At 55.4% G+C, this 19,877-nt stretch overlaps 8 protein-coding genes across 19 annotated transcripts; 5 read left to right on the forward strand and 3 right to left on the reverse strand.

Annotated features, from left to right (window-relative positions):
* Positions 1-980: 980 nt before the first annotated feature.
* On the forward strand, positions 981-2,677 carry H310_05705 (orotidine 5'-phosphate decarboxylase; the record flags this gene model as incomplete). Its single annotated transcript, XM_008870485.1, has 4 exons — positions 981-1,520; positions 1,570-2,001; positions 2,112-2,296; positions 2,356-2,677. 4 exons carry the CDS (start codon positions 981-983, stop codon positions 2,675-2,677), a joined length of 1,479 nt encoding a protein of 492 aa, XP_008868707.1.
* Positions 2,678-3,171: 494 nt separating this feature from the next.
* H310_05706 (hypothetical protein) lies at positions 3,172-6,600 on the forward strand (the record flags this gene model as incomplete). Its single annotated transcript, XM_008870486.1, has 13 exons — positions 3,172-3,308; positions 3,354-3,433; positions 3,491-3,589; positions 3,649-3,913; positions 3,960-4,242; positions 4,292-4,337; positions 4,383-4,485; positions 4,569-4,675; positions 4,758-5,011; positions 5,064-5,190; positions 5,249-5,354; positions 5,401-5,562; positions 5,606-6,600. The coding sequence occupies 13 exons, from the start codon at positions 3,172-3,174 to the stop codon at positions 6,189-6,191; spliced, it is 2,355 nt and encodes a 784-aa protein (XP_008868708.1). The 3' UTR covers positions 6,192-6,600.
* A 46-nt stretch (positions 6,601-6,646) lies between these two features.
* On the forward strand, positions 6,647-9,654 carry H310_05707 (hypothetical protein). Of its 12 annotated transcripts, XM_008870490.1 has the most exons (13): positions 6,647-6,712; positions 6,799-6,878; positions 6,926-7,024; positions 7,069-7,357; positions 7,404-7,686; positions 7,732-7,777; positions 7,822-7,924; positions 7,969-8,075; positions 8,127-8,401; positions 8,452-8,584; positions 8,653-8,767; positions 8,816-8,977; positions 9,036-9,654. In XM_008870490.1, exons 1-13 carry the CDS (start codon positions 6,675-6,677, stop codon positions 9,421-9,423), a joined length of 2,118 nt encoding a protein of 705 aa, XP_008868712.1. In that variant the 5' UTR covers positions 6,647-6,674; the 3' UTR covers positions 9,424-9,654. The 12 variants fall into 12 exon arrangements, with proteins under 12 accessions (XP_008868712.1, XP_008868711.1, XP_008868720.1 ...); XM_008870489.1 differs by having other exon boundaries at positions 7,404-7,777; XM_008870498.1 differs by having other exon boundaries at positions 8,452-8,767.
* A 569-nt stretch (positions 9,655-10,223) lies between these two features.
* H310_05708 (hypothetical protein) lies at positions 10,224-11,997 on the forward strand. Its single transcript, XM_008870499.1, has one exon. It carries the CDS (start codon positions 10,241-10,243, stop codon positions 11,972-11,974), a length of 1,734 nt encoding a protein of 577 aa, XP_008868721.1. The 5' UTR covers positions 10,224-10,240; the 3' UTR covers positions 11,975-11,997.
* Positions 11,998-12,240: 243 nt separating this feature from the next.
* H310_05709 (hypothetical protein) lies at positions 12,241-13,044 on the reverse strand. The gene is made up of 3 exons (XM_008870500.1): positions 12,797-13,044; positions 12,593-12,739; positions 12,241-12,537 (listed from the first exon to the last, which is right to left on the reverse strand). Exons 1-3 carry the CDS (start codon positions 12,992-12,994, stop codon positions 12,277-12,279), a joined length of 606 nt encoding a protein of 201 aa, XP_008868722.1. The 5' UTR covers positions 12,995-13,044; the 3' UTR covers positions 12,241-12,276.
* Positions 13,045-13,091: 47 nt separating this feature from the next.
* H310_05710 (hypothetical protein) lies at positions 13,092-13,489 on the forward strand. The gene is made up of 2 exons (XM_008870501.1): positions 13,092-13,111; positions 13,168-13,489. The coding sequence occupies exons 1-2, from the start codon at positions 13,109-13,111 to the stop codon at positions 13,381-13,383; spliced, it is 219 nt and encodes a 72-aa protein (XP_008868723.1). The 5' UTR covers positions 13,092-13,108; the 3' UTR covers positions 13,384-13,489.
* H310_05711 (hypothetical protein) lies at positions 13,399-14,661 on the reverse strand. The gene is made up of 5 exons (XM_008870502.1): positions 14,585-14,661; positions 14,130-14,515; positions 13,723-14,073; positions 13,550-13,662; positions 13,399-13,501 (listed from the first exon to the last, which is right to left on the reverse strand). The coding sequence occupies exons 2-5, from the start codon at positions 14,499-14,501 to the stop codon at positions 13,444-13,446; spliced, it is 894 nt and encodes a 297-aa protein (XP_008868724.1). The 5' UTR covers positions 14,502-14,515; positions 14,585-14,661; the 3' UTR covers positions 13,399-13,443.
* A 124-nt stretch (positions 14,662-14,785) lies between these two features.
* On the reverse strand, positions 14,786-16,465 carry H310_05712 (hypothetical protein). Its single transcript, XM_008870503.1, has one exon. It carries the CDS (start codon positions 16,415-16,417, stop codon positions 14,894-14,896), a length of 1,524 nt encoding a protein of 507 aa, XP_008868725.1. The 5' UTR covers positions 16,418-16,465; the 3' UTR covers positions 14,786-14,893.
* Between the last annotated feature and the right edge of the window lie 3,412 nt (positions 16,466-19,877).

The following is a 19,877-nucleotide window of genomic DNA, read 5'->3' on the forward strand; positions in this document are numbered from 1 at the left end:
TGCAACACATCAGCAGACAGAGGGTCCCACTTGGTCGAAGCAGCTACCTGAGATGGGCGTCGTTGGAGTGGCCTCAGGGGATTTTATCGAGCTGTGGAATACGTCCTCAGAAACGATTGTCAAAGGACTCGGCCAGGCGTGGGTTGCAGCTCGACCAGCCCTCAACTCGAGATCGAGTGCTTGGAGTAGTGAATAGGTGGCGGCAACTACATGTCGTTAGTTGTGCCTCTTAATGAACCACAGTCGCGCAAAGTGTGAGAGATCGATGTCATCCCCGCGCATTCTGTGCCAACCTCCATGACGCCTACGCAACGCCACGGCCACCATCACAACGTGTGGCGCGCACGTCCAGTCGCATTGAATGCACCCGTCCTTCCCGTGGACTGACCTTCCGACATAGGAGGCGTAGATTGACGCCTATGGCTTGCCCTGTTTCCAATCATCGTGCCAAGGATCGGATAAACTCATCCCCTGAGTGCTGCAATGGCTTTAGTAGTTCATGAGCACACTCGCGGGAGACCCAAGGAGACAGTGGCCCAGGAATGCTACCGATCGCACTCTGTGTGGGTTCCCCAACGTGGAGGGGTGCAGCTGGAGAGAAGTGTGCTGCCTCGGCCTCTCTTTGTCGGCAAAATGTTGTGTGCGCCCTGGAATGGGTTTCGGGGACTACGCGTTGTAAGGCACCAAACTTTTAAAATTGAAGCAGAATTTTCAATATTGTATTATAAATGTACAAATTATTGTTAAATACTGAATTTTATTGCTTATTTCGTCCTTGACAATTTGCTTACTTTCTTTGTACGACGCATTTAACCGAGTCTCGTTGGGCACCCCACAGTCGCCATTCGCTGTACATTGAATGAAAATTTCTATTGTAGATAGTATTTTCAAGTAATTTATTCATATTCTTTTGCATCCAACATGGGCCAATTGCGTGCACGGAGGCCGAAGCCGACCATTTAAATTGCTCACTTTGGAAAATGCCATCGTTCTTTCACCAAGTCCGCGCGCGCGCCAACAAGATCAACTCGCTCCTGTGCGTGGGCCTCGATCCCCATGTGTCGGAGCTGCCGGCTCCCACCGCAACCGCCGCTGAGCAATTCTGCCTCGACCTGATTGCCCAAACCTCTGACGTGGCAGTTGCGTACAAGCCAAACGCGGCGTTCTTCGAAGTGTTTGGCGCAGAAGGGATATCTGCCCTCGACCGAGTCATTGCTGCGATCCCTGCTGAGATCCCAGTTCTATTGGATGCGAAGCGCGGCGACATTAGCACCACAGCTGCAGCCTATGCATCGGCGGCATTTCACTCGGCCAAAGCACATGCGATCACGTTGGCGCCGTATATGGGCAAGGATTCCATCGACCCTTTCATTAACATGACCGAGTACCCCGAAAAAGGATGCTTCGTGCTTTGCAAAACGTCCAACCCTTCCGCGGACGACTTCCAGACACTCACCTTGGGCGACGGGTCCATGGTATACGAGGCTGTGGCGAAGAAGGCACTTGCGTGGAACACTCATGTACACCCACCATCTTCTTCAACATTGTCCTCATCCATGCTCACCATAGGACAACATTGGTCTTGTTGTCGGCGCCACTGATGTCGTCGCTCTCCGCAACGTTCGTCGCATTGTCCCGGACATGTGGCTCCTCGCTCCCGGCCTTGGCGCGCAAGGCGGGAACTTGGAGGAAGCGGTTCTTGCTGGCTTGTCGGAGGATGGTTTTGGTTTGCTTCTGCCAGTGTCGCGCGGCATCTCCAAGGCGGCGAATCCCCGCGAAGCCGCCCATGCGCTCCGCGACGCCATCAACGTTGTTCGCGCGATGAAGCTGGAGCAAGTCCAGACGCAATTTTTGCGCTTCTGCCTCAACTGCTCCGTGCTCAAGTTGGGGTCGTTCACGCTCAAGTCGGGTCGTCAAAGCCCATACTTCTTCAACGCGGGCCTCTTCAAGACCGGGCGCATGCTTCGCGAACTCGGCCGCTTCTACGCCAAGACGATTCACGTATGGCTGGCCATCTCTCTCCCATCCTCCGTCGTTCTTTGAGTCGTGCTTGTCGCTTACGTCCCGTCGGTCGGTGGATGCAAACTCTCATGCAGTTGCATCCCGTCTAGGCAAGTGGCATCGAATTCGACGTGCTGTTTGGTCCGGCATACAAGGGAATTACGTTGGCGGCGGCGGTTGCGATTGCTTTTGACGACCTCTACGGTCGAGACATACCTTTTGCATTCAATCGGAAAGAAGCTAAGGACCACGGCGAAGGCGGCGTGCTGGTCGGCGCCGACGTCGCAGGCAAACGGTAGGAAGATTCGATTCCTGGGCTGGTCTTCCCCGTGGCTCACGAGCGTGTGGATGTAGCGTTCTCTTGATCGATGACGTGATCACAGCGGGTACGGCCATCACGGAAGCGATGCACATCCTGTCGAGCGCCAAGGCGAACGTGGTCGGCGTCGTGATCTCGCTCGACCGCCAGGAAAAGGCCTCCGTGACAGATACACGGTCGGCGATTCAAATGGTCGAAGCGTCGTTCAAAATTCCAGTCGTCTCGATCGCCAACTTGAACAGCTTGGTCCGTCTCCTCGAACAAGATGGCGAAGCGAGTGGCTTGAGTGCGGCCGATCGTCAGACGTACTTGACAACCATCAAACAGTACCGCGCCGACTACGGCGTCCAAGGGTAGGCAGACCACCTAGGAAAAGCTAGATGGTAGGATTGCGATGAATTCACATGTTCCTATGTATACCTGCTGCGCGATCGCACTGCCCGACGTCGTGGAGATGCCGCCCGCTGGTGCTGGACAAGTCGGGCCAGCATCAAGTGCGGTGACCAACTGAGACAGCTCGAACCAATCGACGAAGCGCTGGCACTCGGAACTCGTTGGGCCACCAAGTGCCTTCAACGACGCAGCATGGAGTGCATGGTCGCGGCCAGGACAACATTTATGATGCGCTGGGCCGTTGACAAAGTTGGCTGCTCCCTGGGGAGGGGTGCAAATCGCAATGGGGCGGATTCGTTCGTCCTTGGCTTGGATTGCCACGGGGTGGCCCCCGGCTGGAGCTCCCCATGGGACAACACTGCATGATGCGCCTCCCGATCATCTGGCGGCGCGTTGGGCGCGTTGTCCTCGGTGGCGCCGCGTCAGCTTCCCAAGACGAAGCGTCGTGAACAACGATCATGCGGCATTCGTTTCATTCCTCGTCGGCCTTTCCGTTTCACGAAAAAACTGCCTACGTTGAGTTGGAAAACAACGGCGCGCGCGCGGGGCCGACGGAGAGCATGAGTGCGCACGCCAAGCGCGAATCTGTGCACAAGTACGATCGCAGGCGTCGATGGCCGCTCATCCTTGGGACGTGTAGAGAAGTGTCATGGGAGCACGTGCTGGCGGAAGTTTTGCGCGCAAACGAAGAGCCCGACAACACCGACCTCACCGTGCTCAGTACGTGCATCGCCGCCATCGCGCGTTCGACGTTGGCTGAGCATGCGACTCGTGTAGCTGCGGTGCGCCGCGCCAAGGAGCGCGTGTATGTGCAATCTCAGTTCCAGCGGTGCCAAGAACAAGTGCGCATGGATCCGAATTTACTCTTTTTTAGCGGTATTCTCGACGCCGCCCCCTCGTTCGTGTGTTATGTGCATCGTCATCGTCGGTCGTAGAGCCGTACGAGAAGCAGTACATGGCGTTCATGAATGTGGTGAATCGGTTCCGCGTGCGGCTCTGCTTCTCGATCGGCGCGTCGGCATGCGGTCTCCTCTACTGGCACGAAGCGTTCGTTCTAAAAGCATTCGCGGCGTCGTCCACCGGCATCGACGAAAACGCACAAGCGGCGCTGTACGTGGTGTGTTTTGGCGTGATTGTGCCGACGTTTGCACTGGGAGTCTTGATGTCCTTCATCCCGTGGGGGCGCGACCGCCTCGAAAGGTACCGCGGTGGCCATCGCTTCTTCACTCACCGCCGTCGTTGGCAGCATTGCGTCCATCGTGTACGTTGTGGTCGCGATGGCCCTCATCACGAAGAAGTGCATCCAGCAAGCCAAGGGCCCGATCTACCCCCTCGTCATTCTCCTCATTCCGCTCTTCAACGTGACCCGCATGCGGTTTGCGTACACGTCCGTCGTTGGCGCGTTCATCGTCGTCGTGTTCTTCATCGTCCAGCTCGCTGCTGGCCCCGACCCCACGTCGACCGTCGTCTTCACCACACTCAACTACTCGATGAGTGTCATCGGCGGCATGGTGTCGAGTTACCAAAAGGTAGTCCCCGTGCCTCGGCCGGTCCTCACGACAGTTTGCCGTTCGACAGGAGCTCCTCAAGCGCCGCAACTTCACCCTCGGCCTCAACTTTTCAGGTATCGCACGTTGCGGCATCCTGTCTTCACCATGGACTTTTGAAGGCGCGGAAGACGATGCGTCGTCGCGAATTCACAGTCCGTACTACGCCAAAGAAGTCGTGTGCTATCGGTGGACCCAGGCCTTCCGCCACGCCGACCTCGAGCGGTGCGGCAGTCTTGCCCACGAGCCCGCGCGCAGTTGTGGCTCGGTGGATGCCCACCGGTTTTCACCACGCTCTCGTCGTGTAGGCGGTTCTATCGGTACTGGTACCTCATTGACGGCAGCCCGTACGAGAACCCGAACGCGGGCGTGCTCCACTCTGGCGTGTACTTGGGCTGGCGCTTCGCCGCTGCTGGTACGGTCGGTGGCGTCGTAGCTGCTGTTGGTCCATGGTCTTTTCCAGCAAGACGATCCAACCGTTCAATGTGCCATGGTAGGCATGTGCTTGAATCAAGTCGTGCTCGTCCTTCAAGACGTGATCAACCTGTACAAGACGAGCACGCATTACATTGCGCTCGGGTTCCGCGTCGGCTGCATTATTCCGGCGTACATGATCCTGTTTGGGTGCATGTACTACTTTTGTCGGGCGTATGCCAAGGGATGGATAGCGCATCGTATGCTGGCGCCGCCGTCGAGGGGCGCGACGCCCCCTAGCACCACCGTCTCGATCGCCGTGCGTTCCAGAGCGTCGGTGCGACGAAAGCGATCTACGGATCGCTTTATCCTTCACGATCGGGTTGTAGATCCAGCACCACGCGAGTCTGGCCGTCAACCGAGTCCACAACGATCTCGTCGGCGTGCACCACGGCTACACCCACACCATGCAAGCAATCACGGCCGCCGTGATTCTGTTCCACGTGTACTTGACAGGTCGAGCGATGCCAGCCATTCGTTTTTCGATGAAGGAATTACAGGGTCAATGATGCAGGAACGTTGGTGTACGTGATTGCTGTCAACATTGGGGTCAAGGGGGTGTATTTTATGGGGTTTCTCAACGCGACGCTTGTGGCGCACCGTTCGAGCTTTCGACTGCGGTAGGGCCATCCATGTGCCATCACTCGATCACTCTTCACGGCGCAGGTTTGTGTACTCGTCCGTGCTCACGATGGTCGCATGCTTGGCCTTTTTGTTTGGCACACGCAATGTCCTGCCGCGACAGACGCACTTGGAGTACACGTGCTACCTCGGCGTCGTCCAGATCTTGGGCATGATTGTGTCGTACGAGGAAGAGAATCTCCGGCGGTGGGTCTGCATGTCCCTGGCTCGATGACACGATGGCTCGCAGGTCGTTCTTTCTCAAGAAGTCGCTGCGAGCGCTCGAGTTCAAAGCTTGGCTCAACTCGGTCCTCCGTGTCCAGTCGTGGGTACGAGCGCGCATGATTCGCAAAACCAGGGACGCCAAGTGCCGATTGAAAGCGCCGCGAGAAGCCATCCCAGAGGACAACGTCGAGGAACCGAGCCGTGTGGCGACAAGAGCGTCCACGAACGAGGTCCCCACGTCCCCGGTGTCGGCCATCGACATGCGCACCGCTTCGTCGCGGGTCATCCCGGTCGGCAAGTTCTCGTTGCCCAACCTCGCGGCACCTCTCGCGGACATGGACTTGAACAAAAACCTGCGCGATCTCCAAAGCAAGCTCGCCGACGTCGACTTGAACAAAAACTTGCGCGATCTCCAAAGCAAGCTCGCGGTCGACGTCGACCTGAACAAGAACCTGCGCGACCTCCAGGGAAAACTGAACAAGAACAACGAAGTTGTGACGAATGCGTCGTCGCGCATGTCGAAAGCAAGCCGATTCGGCATGTACTCGACGTGCGTGAGTGTCCTCATCGCATTCGGCCAAGTCATGTTCTTCCTCGCCAAGCAAAAGTGATCGTCGCGTTGGCGACGATATCGAGCAGCGCTTCACCAACAACGACATCGTTTCAGCCGTCGATCGTTTGGACGTGCAAACCACGTTGTGGTGCTACTTACCCTGCCGCCAAGTCGTTGCAGCCACCCGTGATATCGATCGGTTGGACGGGGTGGTGCTCGTAATGTCGTAGCTCGAATTGTTGACGTGTTGTAATCCAAGGCACAGCGATCGTCGTCGATTTCCATTCCACATGTTATGCTGCTGCACGGCGCGCATGACGCGAGGCCATGGCGATCCCGACGCAAGGACATGGATGGACGCATCGATCGATTCACGCGTCCGCGCTGGAGCTGTCACGCATCGAACGCCACGTGTGCCATGGACGCTGGAACGTCCACACTGTGCATGGCCCACTCCATGTCGTGGGGCTTTCGATTGTGAAACGACAGCGCAGTGCGTTCCGAATATAGCTGTCGTCGGTGATACGTTGCCCACCACAGCATGAAGCAAGTGCATGTGCTGGGAACCCACGAGCACAAGTACGCCACTGCTCCTCCTTCCATCCCCCACCCCCCGATCTCTCTCTCTTGCTGACCCCGTGGAATCGCTCGACCCCATTTGGTAGGGCGGTGACGTGGCAGGATGCCCTCAACGAAATCTACGACGCCAACCACGATAGCCACGATCGCCCGCTCACGTTTCTCCGTGCGTTCGATTCCATGTCATGCCACTCGGTTGATGGTCGACAGTAGTGGCGACATACAAGCTCCAAGAGCGCGTGTACGTCCAACGTGAATTTGAACAGATCATGGCGAGCGTCAAGATGGACCCGAACTTGCTCTTCTTTGAAGGTCCTGCCGCCACCCACCGCGCGCGTTTTCTCACGGTCGAGTAGAGCCCCACGAGCAGCACTACGTCGCGTTTTTGAACCGGATCAATCGCCGACGCGTGCAGCTGTGCTTTTCGGTCGGGGCGGTCGCGTGCTTTTACTATTTCTACTACGAAGTGCACTTCCTCAACGCGTATCGACTGGCGGCGCGAGATGACGACGCCGACATGGACAAAACGATTTCAGGCCCGAGCGAAATTGCACTCTACTGGCTCAGCTTTGGGCTGATCGTCCCGACGTTTGGGGTCGGCGTCGCTGCAACGTTCGTGCCGTGGGGAAGGCGGCGGCTCGAAAGGTATCGACACCTGGCGTTTGTCGATGGCTCGATCCGCCGATTGTAGCATTGTCACGTTTGTCTACCTTGTCGTGGCCATCGGGCTCATTGCCAAAAAGTGCATCCAGCAAGCCAAGGGCCCGATCTACGCCCTCGTCATTCTCGTCATTCCGCTCTTCAACGTGACCCGCATGCGGTTTGCGTACTCGGCAGCGGTCGGATGGGCCATCGTGATCATCTACTTGACTGTCGAAATGGCCGCGGGCCCGGACACGTCGTCCAAAACTGTGTTCACGTCGCTCAACTATTCCATGAGTGTCGTGGCAGGGATGGTCTCGAGCTACCAAAAGGTACGTCGTCCGCTCTTCGAACGCCGTGCGAACGAACGTCCCCAGGAGCTGCTCAAACGGCGGAACTTTGTTCTCGGCCTCAACTACTCTGGTACGATGTGCCGTGGGGAGAGGGGCGTCAACGTTATCGTGTAGGGAGCCCCGACGACGTATCGTCTCGGATTCATAGCCCGTATTACGCCAAGGAAGTGCTGTGTCGCCGATGGACGCAAGCGTTCAAGCATTCGGATTTGGAAAGGTCGGTGGCATATCTCGATCGGGTGCTCTAAGCAGTGCCTGCAGACGCTTCTACCGATTTTGGTACCTCTTGGACGCCAACGCGTACGAGAGCGTGAATGCTGGCATATTGCACCGCACGGCGTATGCTTCATGGAGGTATCCCCTGACAGGTAGACGTGGCCGTGTGTGGCAGCAGCGGTGATCACTTGGCGGCGTGGCAGGAGTGTGCTTGAACCAAACGGTGTTGGTCCTGCAGGACGTGACCAACTTGTACGGGACGACGACGCAGCTCATTTCGCTCGCGTTTCGCCTCGGCTGCATCATACCAGGCTATGTCTTTCTCTTTGCATCGATGAAATACTTGAGCCAGCTGTACACAACCAAGTGGGTCGAATCCGGTCGGATCCGAGCCATCCCATCGCTCATCATGAAGTCGGCGCACCAGTCGCGCCACTGGCGCAAACAGCCTCGTCGCGGGTCGTTTCGTTGGCTTCAAGTGCGCCGTTCCCGCTGCTGCGACGTGGCCTGAAGTCGTCGGAGTTGTAGGGCACCGTCAAGGCCATGCGGAAGCGGCTGTCGAAGACAATCGAGCGCTACCTTCTCAATATGCACAGAGGGTACGCTCCGACCGTCCAGTACATCACGTCCGCAGTCGTCTTGATGCACATCTCCCTCCTCGGTACGCATGCATTGATCCATCCTGGGTGGCGCGCAAACCTGACCAAGGCCGTGGTCTGTCGTGGCCAGGCACACTCGTCGTCTTAATCGCGATCCATTTTGGACGGCGCGACATTTACTCGGTGTACTTTCAAGGGCTGCTCAACGCGACCATGTTTTCCCATCGGTCGACCTTCCGCCTGCGGTGCGTCGCCATCACGTTGTCGTCGTTGGTCATCGTCGAGCGGTGTAGGTTTGCGTATTCGGCGCCAGTGACTATCGCGACGTGCCTGGCATTCATTGCGGCGACTTACTCGGTCCTGCCGCGGCGCGTCCACTTGGAGTACGCGACGTACTTGTGCATCGTGCAGTTGCTCGGGATGATCGTGTCGTACGAGGAAGAGAATCTCCGACGGTGAGCTGCCCCGACGTATTCATGGACAAGTCACCGTGGGGATGTATCGCTCGCCCAGGTCTTTCTTCATCAAAAAGTCATTGCGGGCCCTCGAATTTCGAGCGAATTTTCAAATCCGCACGATGGTGTCGCCGTGGATTCGGGCCAAGATGGTCCAGCTTGGCCGTCAGGCCAAGGATGCGGTCCGCGACAGCGCCGACGAGAACCGCAGCGTTGTTCACAACCCGCGGCCGCTCCCCACGACCCCGACGCAGGACTCGTCAAGCAACTTCTTGACTGACAAGAACCTGCGGGACCTCCAGTCGCGCCTGAATCGAAACCACGTTGTCATCACCAACATCCGACCGAGGTTTTCGCAAGCATCCAAGTACGCAGTCTACACGACGTGCGGAAACCTGTGCGTCGCCCTTGGTCAAGTCGTCTACTTTCTTGTCACGAACAAATAAGTTGTCGTCGCCGCTTTGTCGTTCGGCCGTCGGTGATGTTTGCTCGTGTGACCGTTCGTCGTTGGGATGAAAAGTGCGCTGAAAGAGTGCCAACCGGTCCAGAATAGATCAAGGTACAATGCTCAAATGCAATACTGCACGCTCCTGCACGTGCCAAGGCGTTGCGCAGCATGGAGGAGCTCGTCGGCAGCTTTGCGACGACGCCTTGGCACTGAGATGGAAATATTCTAGCGCCTTTACAGAGATGGAAATTTTCAAGAGTTTATTGGTCGAAATATATTCCTCCCAGTCATTTTAATCATGTGAGAATTTTCACGCAATAATAACATCTGTGGTTTATCCCAGTGTCACCTATTAGCAGTGTTTTTCCCACATACACTCCCGCGCCGCAGGCGTCATCGGGTGTAATCGAATTGGTTGAACCCAACGAAGGACGTCGTGGGACGATGAGTGGCACATTCGAGAAAATCAACGCAGCCGCCCCCAACAGTACGATCTCTTCATCTTGCGAGTGGCTGCCACATTGTTTACTTGCACCGTGATGACGCCCGGACGATGATTCCACTTGATCAGCCCCCAATATTTGCAGTTTGTATACACGCATCATCCGGATAATAGCCCTACGCCGCACCAGCTGCAGATTACGCATCCTCCAGCACCCACAATATACTGCTATTACGTTAAATGACTTTACCTTGTCAATTCCGCCGGGTTTTATTGATTTTGATGGGTATTAAACGTACGTTTAATATTAAAACATTTACGTTTTAGATTCCTCTTGCGACCAAGCAGAAGCTGACACTGGTACAATTCGTCGATGAGTTTATCGATCCCGACAGCGGCAGCCGCCGCCGTAGTGTGTCCGACTAGACAGGGACAGCAGCACGACGGAGCTGCGATTCTTACCCCCAAACTACAGTCGCCACACAGCCAGTACCAGCCGTCCACATCGAAAGCCGTCGCGTCTGGGGATGGCAACGTCGTGCGCGGTTCATTCCCGTCAAACACCTCGGTGGTTCTCCTCCAGCACGCTCGCTCAGAAACTCCGAGCTTGCCGCTCGAACATGATGCCGCGGCCATTGCTAGTTCGGGCCATCGTATGTGCTTGCATGGTACGTGGACCTTGCTATCGTCCGTCGCGATCGCCGCTACCTTCGTCTGTGTCATCGTGTTTTTTGGCACCAACGGAGCCCTCTTCCTCTCGTCGTACCTCGTGTCCATCCTGAACTACGAAATGTCATGGTACTCGTACGCGATCATCCAGACGTTGCTACGGCCGTTCCAGCTGTACTTCGAAATGGACGTTCTGGCCCCATACCGCGACACGAGAAAGGCCACGACCGTCGCGGACTCGTGGGGTGCGCGGGCCGGTATCTCTGCCTCTGTCATGACCGTGATTGTGTCCGCGCTCGTCATGCTGCTTTCATCCGGCTTCGTTGCAGTGTTACAGCTCTTTGCCAACCTCTGGCCAAGCACGTCGACGTTTTTCCTGATCCTTGCGTACGTCGCGTCGACTTCGTTCGTCGCGGTGGTGTGCGCCATGCTCACACCGACCCCCATGGACGGCGTGATCTTGCTGCTGCAGCAGTTCTCTTTCAGCATGTACTCGTTAAACTCGTTCTTCGACTTCCGCGAGTCCGTCGACAACACGGTCCGTCAGTTCGTCCTCATCGAGGGCGGCTATTCGATTGCCGTGACCTTTGTGCCAATCGTGATCCTGCGCATCCTCCGTTCGACTGAAATTGCGCGCACCGGCCTTACCCTGCTCCTGGACCTGTTTTGCCTGCAGTACATCCCGTCGCTCCTCATGTTGTTTGGCGCTATGGTCGATCAGCTCCTTCAGCCAGACATCAACCCAGTCACTGGCATCCCGGATCAAGGCTTGTTCGTCGTGGTGAGCTGCTTTCTCGTGTTGTGGACGACAGACTTAACGACAGCGCTCCTGCCATCGCCTTCCCAGCCCGGGTCGTGGGTCAAGCAGTGGACAGTGGTTCTCGTCGGCATCGTGGCGTCGATTTTAGCCAACGTTGTCGTCAAAGTCGGGATCGCCCCCGCCGAGATTCCTCTCCTCGAGTGGTACCACATCGTCCTGATGGTGCTGGGGAGTTGCTTGTACCATGTCGGCGCCATGTTTGCCACGCTGCTGCGGTCGTTAGCCAAAAACGACGCGTCGTTGCGTACCAAGTGGCTCGTTCGGGTGCATTATTTCTTGCTCCTCGGGTTTTTTCTCGCCGTGTACGAGCGCGTCGAGTGGTCGTCGGCGTACTCGACGACGCTGAATGCCGACATTGCGCATCTCGTGCAAAAGTGGCAACGCCTCGACAACGTGTCGTACAACGAGTACCAGGACTCGCAGAACCGATACGACTTTCTCGCGTCCGTCGTTCGGATCTTCCAAAACGTCAACATGCCGTACACGCCGGACGAGCTCAGCGGGATGTTTGTCCAAACGACGCAGCGATTCCTCGTCGACGTCGGGACGTGCATCGTCGAGTCGATCGAAGCCAACGTGACGGGCAAGGAGTGCTTCAGTGGGTTTCCAAACTTGTGAGTTAATTTATGTGTCAAGTTCGAGTGGGTGGGTTCGCTCGACGATGGCCGCGGTGGCGGCGAACGCTGGGCACCTCCGTCCTTCATGCGGAGCGCTGGGAATTCAGAATGGAAATGAGCTCGACCAGACCTGACATACGATCCGTCTGTCAAGTGCGGACGGTGGTGTCGCGCTTGCATCATCACGCAGATGATGCCAACCGAGGCAACACTGTTCGCCGCAAGACGTGGCGGACAGGATGAAGCGGGTGCAAATCGAGTCATACATGACAAGAGAGACCTTGGAGGCGCGATCGATTGAGGTTAGAGTTCATCGTGGCTATCGTCGTCATCGTCGACATGATGGTCGTCCAGGTGGTGGTAATCCGCTTCGTGGGCGAGGGCGTACAGAATTTTGTCTTCGACCTTGTCTAGATTTACGTTGTGGGCCACGCGATTCCAAGGCTTCCCGTCCACAACAAGGAACTTTTCAAAATTCCACGCAACGTCGCGGCCGTCGTCGTCAGGGACGTTGGCTTTCAGCCAAGTGTACAACGGGTGAGCGTTCGGGCCATTCACGTCGACCTATCGAATGCGTTCCGGTGCATGACTGTCCACAATGCCATCCCTTGGATGGTACCTTGTCGAAGATTCGGAAGCCGACGTTGTAGTTGGTCTTGGCAAACTGGACAATGTCGTCGTACGTGCCTGGTTCTTGCGCGCCAAACTGATTGCTTGGGACGGCAACGATCTCAAATCCAAACTGGTGGTACTCGTCGTAGTATTTCTATCACGCAGACATGCCGCGCATGAGCGAAGAAAACGATTCATCCATTCGTCGTGCCTGCAACGCTCGGTAGTTGATGTCGGTGAACCCGCACTCGCTCGCGACGTTGACGACAAGGATCACAGGCGTGTGGTCGTAGTTCGAGAGGGGGTAGTCTTCGCCATTCGCAGTCTTTAGGGTAAAGTCATAGATCGAAGTGGCCATTGCCATCGCCGCCAGCCACATCGCACTCACGACCGTCCTCACCGCCTTCATGCCTCTCGCCTTGGTCGCCACGTTGGAACTGTCCACGTGCTGGCGACGTGGTCATCCCGATTGACGACATCATCCGGATAACGTCAAATCCGGATATATTGCCTTCACGTCGACATGGTAGGAGCGCACGATCACGCCGCCGACGGAGGTCTCATCAGAGGGAGTTTGCGCAGGAGCAGCCGTACTCGAGCCCTGTGTCTGTAGACCACTACGGCGTCCTGTCTCTCGTGATGACCGTGCTCGGCTTCGTGTTTTTCGCGGGGTTCTTCACCAGAACCGTCAGCGACGAAAAGAACGTGGTGGTGGAAACCGCGTACGCCGCCATGGCGTCTCTCTTTCTGGGTACAGGCACCGTGTTCCTCCTGCTGTGGGCAGGGGTGTATGCATGATGAGGATCGATCGGTCTATGTCAGTCGCCGCCGTCATGTGTTCATGCGCATTCATCTTTATTACGTCGATCCTGGCATTAAGCTATAGTACACCGTCGTGACAAACTTTTGCTTGTACCTACGAGCATCCTTCATCACACGACGCAAGACGCATGGCGGTTCCTACCGCTGAGTGAGGCCAAGCACCATCATCCCATCCTTGATCGCCGTGCAGTACAAATGATTGAGCGCGACGTGTTGCGGCACTGGCAAAAGGCGGCAGTCCACACTCGGCGGTGCCTACACCCACGACCGTTCCTCTCGTGACCTCACTTCGCCATGATCGGGGAGCGCGTTTACCTTGTTCAAGATGATGTGCCGAAGATGAGGCGGCAGCGGCGGCGGCTCCTTCGTGTACTCGTCCAAGTCTGGAATGAACCGCCCGTACACTGTCGTGTCATTGTCGTTGTCCGGCTTGTCCAACTCCACGTCCGCCAACGACGTAAAGTCCGAAACGTCCACGTAGTTGTTAATATTGCCGTCGACGTCCGCCACCGTGGGCTGGTCGGGGGCGAAGCGCCACTCGTCGTCGACGACAAACTTGTATGCGTGCTTCCCGCGGGGCAAATTGGCGATGTAGGTGAAGTCGTTCCCGGATCGGTGCATGGGGACATGAGCAGACCAACCGTTAAACGTGCCCGTGATACACACCTACGTGAGGGAATGACGAAAGACATTATCTTTCGTGGAGATCGAATATGCCGTACGTTCCGACCACCATGCTCCCATCGAAACACCATCGGGACGATGTCGGGCTGCTTGACCGACGATGCGGTACTGGGCACGGCACCGCTGCTGGACGCACCCCCTGTCCGTGCGTACCGCGGGGAATTCGTCACATCCATGTCCATGTCTGTGTCGCTGTTCTGCATGGCGTTGACGCCGCCTTGGTGATTCGGACTGCCAAAGTACGCGCCTTCAGATGGAAAATGCCCGGCCCCAGACGAAACGACCGCCATATTGTGCCCTGGTCCAGCGCTCATAGACGTTCCGGACGAAGCAGCCTTTTGGGACGTCTCATGCATCGTCCCCAGTTCTGCAGGGTGCGAATCATGTGACTTGCTCGAGGTACTACCCATCGCTTACAGTTGAACTACTACGCACATCCATACCATCGTGAGTGCAGTCACCTTCTTTCACGTCATAGGAAGAGTCCACATACAGAGAAGGACGGGCGGCGCGGAAGAGCTGTGAGGACTCGGGAGTCGAGATGCTGTTAGCGTTCGTTCTCGTTGGACGAAACGAGGAATAATTGCCTCGGAAATTCGCAAAATCCAAAGAAGCGTGAAACATCCAATTTGGATTGGCTGATTTTAAGGGAAAATTTGAGAGAAACGACTGCGACACGTGAAAACTAACGAAAGTTTCTGCGACAGGAACGCGGCGGCGCCTCTAAGAGGGCAGCGGCACGATGAACCCAAGAGATGATACGATGTGGTAAGATACATATATAGGATTAGGATGCTCTTGCTTATGGCCGTTCTTGCGCTGACACGATGTTGAAGCGCTGGTTGAGCAGATATTGGTATGTTTGCGAGATGATTTGGTCGTAACCAACGGGAAACCCAGTGCGATGGTAAAGGACGAACACGGCGCCCAAGAAGAGCATTGCGTCGACTCGGTCGAGTAGTCCACCGTGTCCAGGAATGAGGGTACCCGTGTCCTTGACTCCAGCGAGGCGCTTCAACAGACTCGCAAACAAGTCGCCATACCGAGAAATCGCGCCACCGACGACTGCAAACACAATACGCCACACCCGTGCACGACGTTGAAGGGCAAGTAGTTCATCGTCCACAGCAACGCCAGTCATGTCGCTCCAGCACCCGTCCACGAGAAGCGTTGCGGCGATTCCGACAAGGATGCCGCCGATACTTCCTTCGATGTCCTTGTTCGGACTGATGTGTGGTGCGAGGTAGTGCGAGCGCTTGTATCCGACGTAGCTGAGCAAGTGGCCGCAAAAGTACGCGCCAGTGTCGACGCCCCAGACGACGGCGAGGAACCCTAGCGCAATGCGCGCGCCTTCGTCGATTTGCATAATGATCGACGACACCGGATTCATGAGCATCGCAATGTACGCAAAGCCAACAACGTCCAGAATCACATGCAGTACTGCTGTGATGGTTTGGGTCTTGGACAAGCGGCGCCACCACGGCACACGGTTGATGAGGACGAGCACGACAACGTTCATGCGAGCCACACCAGTGAACCCGACCGAGTAACACTTGGTGTCGTACCGATAGCACGTGAAGAACGTAATGAGCTGCAGCGAGTAAACGAATTGCTGCAGGACCGAGTTGAGGGCCGACGACAGCGTCGGCGTCAGCATCGCGCAGTAGATGGTGACCCACGTCGAAATCGCAACCAGCAGGATGAAATCCATCCACGTGTACACGAGGGGTGTCTGGTAAATGCTCGCGTAGGCGACGGTCTCGTAGTGGAAGAGATGGATCTGGAGCAAGACGAACCCGATTGTCACGATGCCAGTCGCGATGACCGCGACGGCGCCCGCGACGAGCTTGGGGTGACGGGACCCAAACGGAAGGCTGGACACCGCAACGGACGTCACATCGAGCGGCACAATCTCCATGGCGGCGTCGTCGTCTTGGGACTGGTGGGCATACGTTACGGTGAATCGGTAGGCGATGCGATGCGAGAGCCACGCATACTCATAGTTGCACACAGACACGACAAACGAACAGAGATAGATCGGCGCGGCTGCGGGCCCAAGCGCCAAGTACACGGTGACGGCGGCACCGAGGACCAGCCCCGACACAATACGTTGCACCATGTTGTTGGTCTGGAACGTCGAGATGATCGGATTCGCACTCACATGGTGGGTGGTCTGCGGTTCAACGACCTCACCTTTGAACAGTTGGCGAGCCGCTTGCAGCCCGGTCTGGTCGTCTTCGACGTCGGTCGTCATCTGGCCTTGCTGGACGTCTTCATAGGAGGTCCATCCTGAAGCGGCCGCGGCGGTAGGCGCCGATTCCCGCATGTCAAGAATGGATTCAATATGTGCTGTTGACTCTCCACAACTTTACCGCCCAGCCATTACACCCACATAGAGGTGCACATGGACACCGTGTGGTCATCCGGATAAAATATCCGGTGACGCCTACAACAATTGCCATTTTCAGTACTTCAACATGCGCGTTCAGGATTTCCAACCACCTCTTGGGTGGCGGGGGGACTCTGAGATTCGATGCATGCCTGTACAGGAGGGCATCGATGTGTGGGTGGTCAAGGTGATTTGTGTAGGAAAGCACTCGGTTTTGTTCATTTTGTTCAACGATTAACGAAAGAGGTCGGTTATGCATTTAGTTAAGGGAACTTCAAGTTCTTTTCCCACGAGGTGGGTCAACGGTGAACTTGAAAAATCTCAAAAGCGTTGTACACCCGAGTATTTTGAAGTTTGTATGCAACCTGAGCACCCACAACCAGCGAGTGTAAAAAATTCATGGATGGTGGTACCCATCTAATTCTGATATGAGGCCCCTGATAGGCCAAAAGAATAGTGAAATTATGCAATTTTAAATCTTGACATGGACAGAGATCGTACCGTCATGACCAGTAGGTACCCCTCCTTTGCAAGTCGGACATTCCGAGGATAACTACGCGCCATTTGGCGTAGTATTAGGGTAAGCTAGCGATAGGTTGGTTAACTGACCTAGTCAAAGTAGCACATTGTGCGTGAGTGGTGGAGGATTACAGAGAACTCCGGAAAAAGCGTAAACCTCAAAACAACAACTACCTCCATAATACCGTGATCTGTTGTAAAAAATTCCGCCACCTGTATACTTCAATACCACGTCAAAAATGGCATTCGTTTTGACCAATTGCAGTGTAGACCCAAACGCAACTGTGATTGATTGACAAAAATTCTCTTAATTATAGCCAATCAAGTTGAACTAACATGTAAGTGGCGCAATTTCTTTATTTTGCTTCATTTTATGTCGTGATGAAGGCTCCGGGTTTAACGTTCCATCGAGTCCCCATCAGGGCATTGCGAAACTATTTTATACAAAGAAACCGTGTGTGATGCTTTAAGTTTCATTCATACAATTATATATTGCACCTGCCAACTGGAACATGCGAGGAATTGCCTTTTGAACGACATCTCCATCGTTTGCACACTGACGGACTCCAAGCCTTGATGATGGTTCATTCGACCATTTTTCTTCACGTTTCGTCTGCAGACACGACAGATTTCTCCAAGAGCCACGACGCATGTATTCTCGCCTTCAATGATCCAATGACCCAAACGTCAAAAGGTTAACTAGAGCTGATAGAGTTTGGGGGTAAAGGCTCCAAAATGCCAAACAACTCCAAAGTGCTAAGCAACTCCAAAGTGCCAAGCAACTCTTCGTCCGTGAGATAAAACGAGGTCGACGACACGTGGGCGGCATGTTTGTCCACCAGTTCCACAGAGGGTCCAATCAGCTCAAACCTCAATAGCTCCATATCTCCATCAACCAATATGAGAGCTCCGATTTCATTGTATATTTGTCCTATCATACACAGAATTGGGTCTGAGCCAATCAGGGGTCACTAAACCTCCACCTTACATATTTAGCCAATCAGGGGCTAAGAAGATACTTTGCTTCAGGTTATGTGTGTGAAATCGCAACTCCCACAGCAAATTAGACGACGGTACAACGCTTGCAATCCTTATCCAAGTTGGCTGCACCTCGTCCGTCGTTTGTACTGCTCTTCGAAAATAGAATTGGGGGAACTCGTTTGAATGACTACCTGTGCGGCCACCTCCATGATGCGTGTGCCGCGAAACCAACCCCAGCTTTCCCATTCCCATCCTCCATGCACTCGCTTGACCGCGTAGTATACATAACTCAGCCATGGTCCACCAACTTCGATGGCAGTTCTTCAACAGGGGACCGTAGAGAGATAAGTGTCGACCTCGCACCCCTCCCGCGAAATGTCGTCGAGTCTCTTGTTCGACGGCTTCATGCGAGTGTCAGAGAACATATGCGTCAGATCCTTCGTTTCCTGACGCATCAGCCCCCCCTCCCGAAGGCCGCGAGAATGGCGGGTGGTAGTTTGAAATACAGCAGGATCTAGTAAATCCCTCATTGATGGGAGAAACGTTTGTTCATCACGACTCCAAAATAATCCCAAAAATTTGTTGAAAACCCCCCAACAATAGTCTGGTCAAATAAATCTCGCGACAAAAACCACTCACAATTGAATTATTTCGATTTACAGTAAATTGGAGGACGTTTGTCCAGAACACAATGGGCCGCCGACAAGCACGGGCAACGCATACCCCCCATTCCAATCCGCACTACGATAAGAGGTAGTTGAGCGCCTGCCCCAGACACATGGCCAAGTCCAATGCACCGCTGACGTCCGTTTTACCGACGAGGGGACGTGGGGTACTGCATGCAAAAAGAGCTGACGTTGCAAGCTGCAGCGATGGCGACATTCGACTCGCCGTATTTTGAGAACGCGACGACGGCGAGCAACGCCTGGGGAAGAATGCCACAGATGACGACTCGGCGTTCGCAATAAATGCGGTAGGCGAGGGACGGCAACCACAGCACATAGGCGAACGCCACGATTTGTATCAAGTTCTTATATCCCGCCAGGCGCACACCATCGCACACCATCGTTGCATGCAACTTGCCTCGACGTGCACGGGGGAGAAGAGGGAGTTCAAGACAGACTCGCTCCATCGGATGTTCCTTCCTGGACCACTTGGCCTAAGAACTGTGACTTGGCACCGCTGTACGACTTGTAACACCGCGTCAGGCCGACGATGACAAAGACGACGGCAGAGTTCAATTTCCATTGTACACCGCTGGGAAGGTTTCGCGGATGGGATGACCCACGTCGGTCGAGGTAATGGCCTGTTCGGCGTCTCCCGGGAAAACCAGACTTGTGGCCAACGTTGTTGCGGAAGGCAGCGATCGATTGGTAGGCTGGGTCAAATGTAGTGGTGTACACGGAGATGGAGAGGTGACCGACTGCCGCTATGAACTTCCGACAACGGATCGAGTCGCTTGACGGTCCCAGGCGAAGGCTGTCATGATGAAGTTGGCAACACAATTGCAACGTTGAGGGCGATGCCCATCCAGATGTAGCAGAGTACGGTAAGCGCCATCGCGACCAGTCGCTGCGATGGCAGCGTGTGTCCGAGTGCATGGCCGATTCGCGATGCAAACATCAGGATAAGTCATGCGAGGATCGAGTTGAATGCTCCGTCCAGGAGGGTCGGCCGTCACTTGACGGCCGATGGTGAAGTTGTCGCTATTGACGCAACAGTCGCCAAGGCGGCGCAAACAAGACCGACCAACTAGACAAGCTGCACACGTCAAGAGGACGGGGTCTGGCGCGGAACACTGGGCCAACCACGTCACCAAGGTGGGACACTTTAGTGCAGCGCGAACGATCATACATGGAATCGAGCAACTGATGTGGGATGTGGAGCATCTGAGGAT

The sequence above is a fragment of the Aphanomyces invadans genome, assembly GCF_000520115.1.
Source record: "Aphanomyces invadans strain NJM9701 unplaced genomic scaffold supercont1.10, whole genome shotgun sequence".
Classification (NCBI taxonomy): Eukaryota; Oomycota; class Saprolegniomycetes; order Saprolegniales; family Verrucalvaceae; genus Aphanomyces; species Aphanomyces invadans.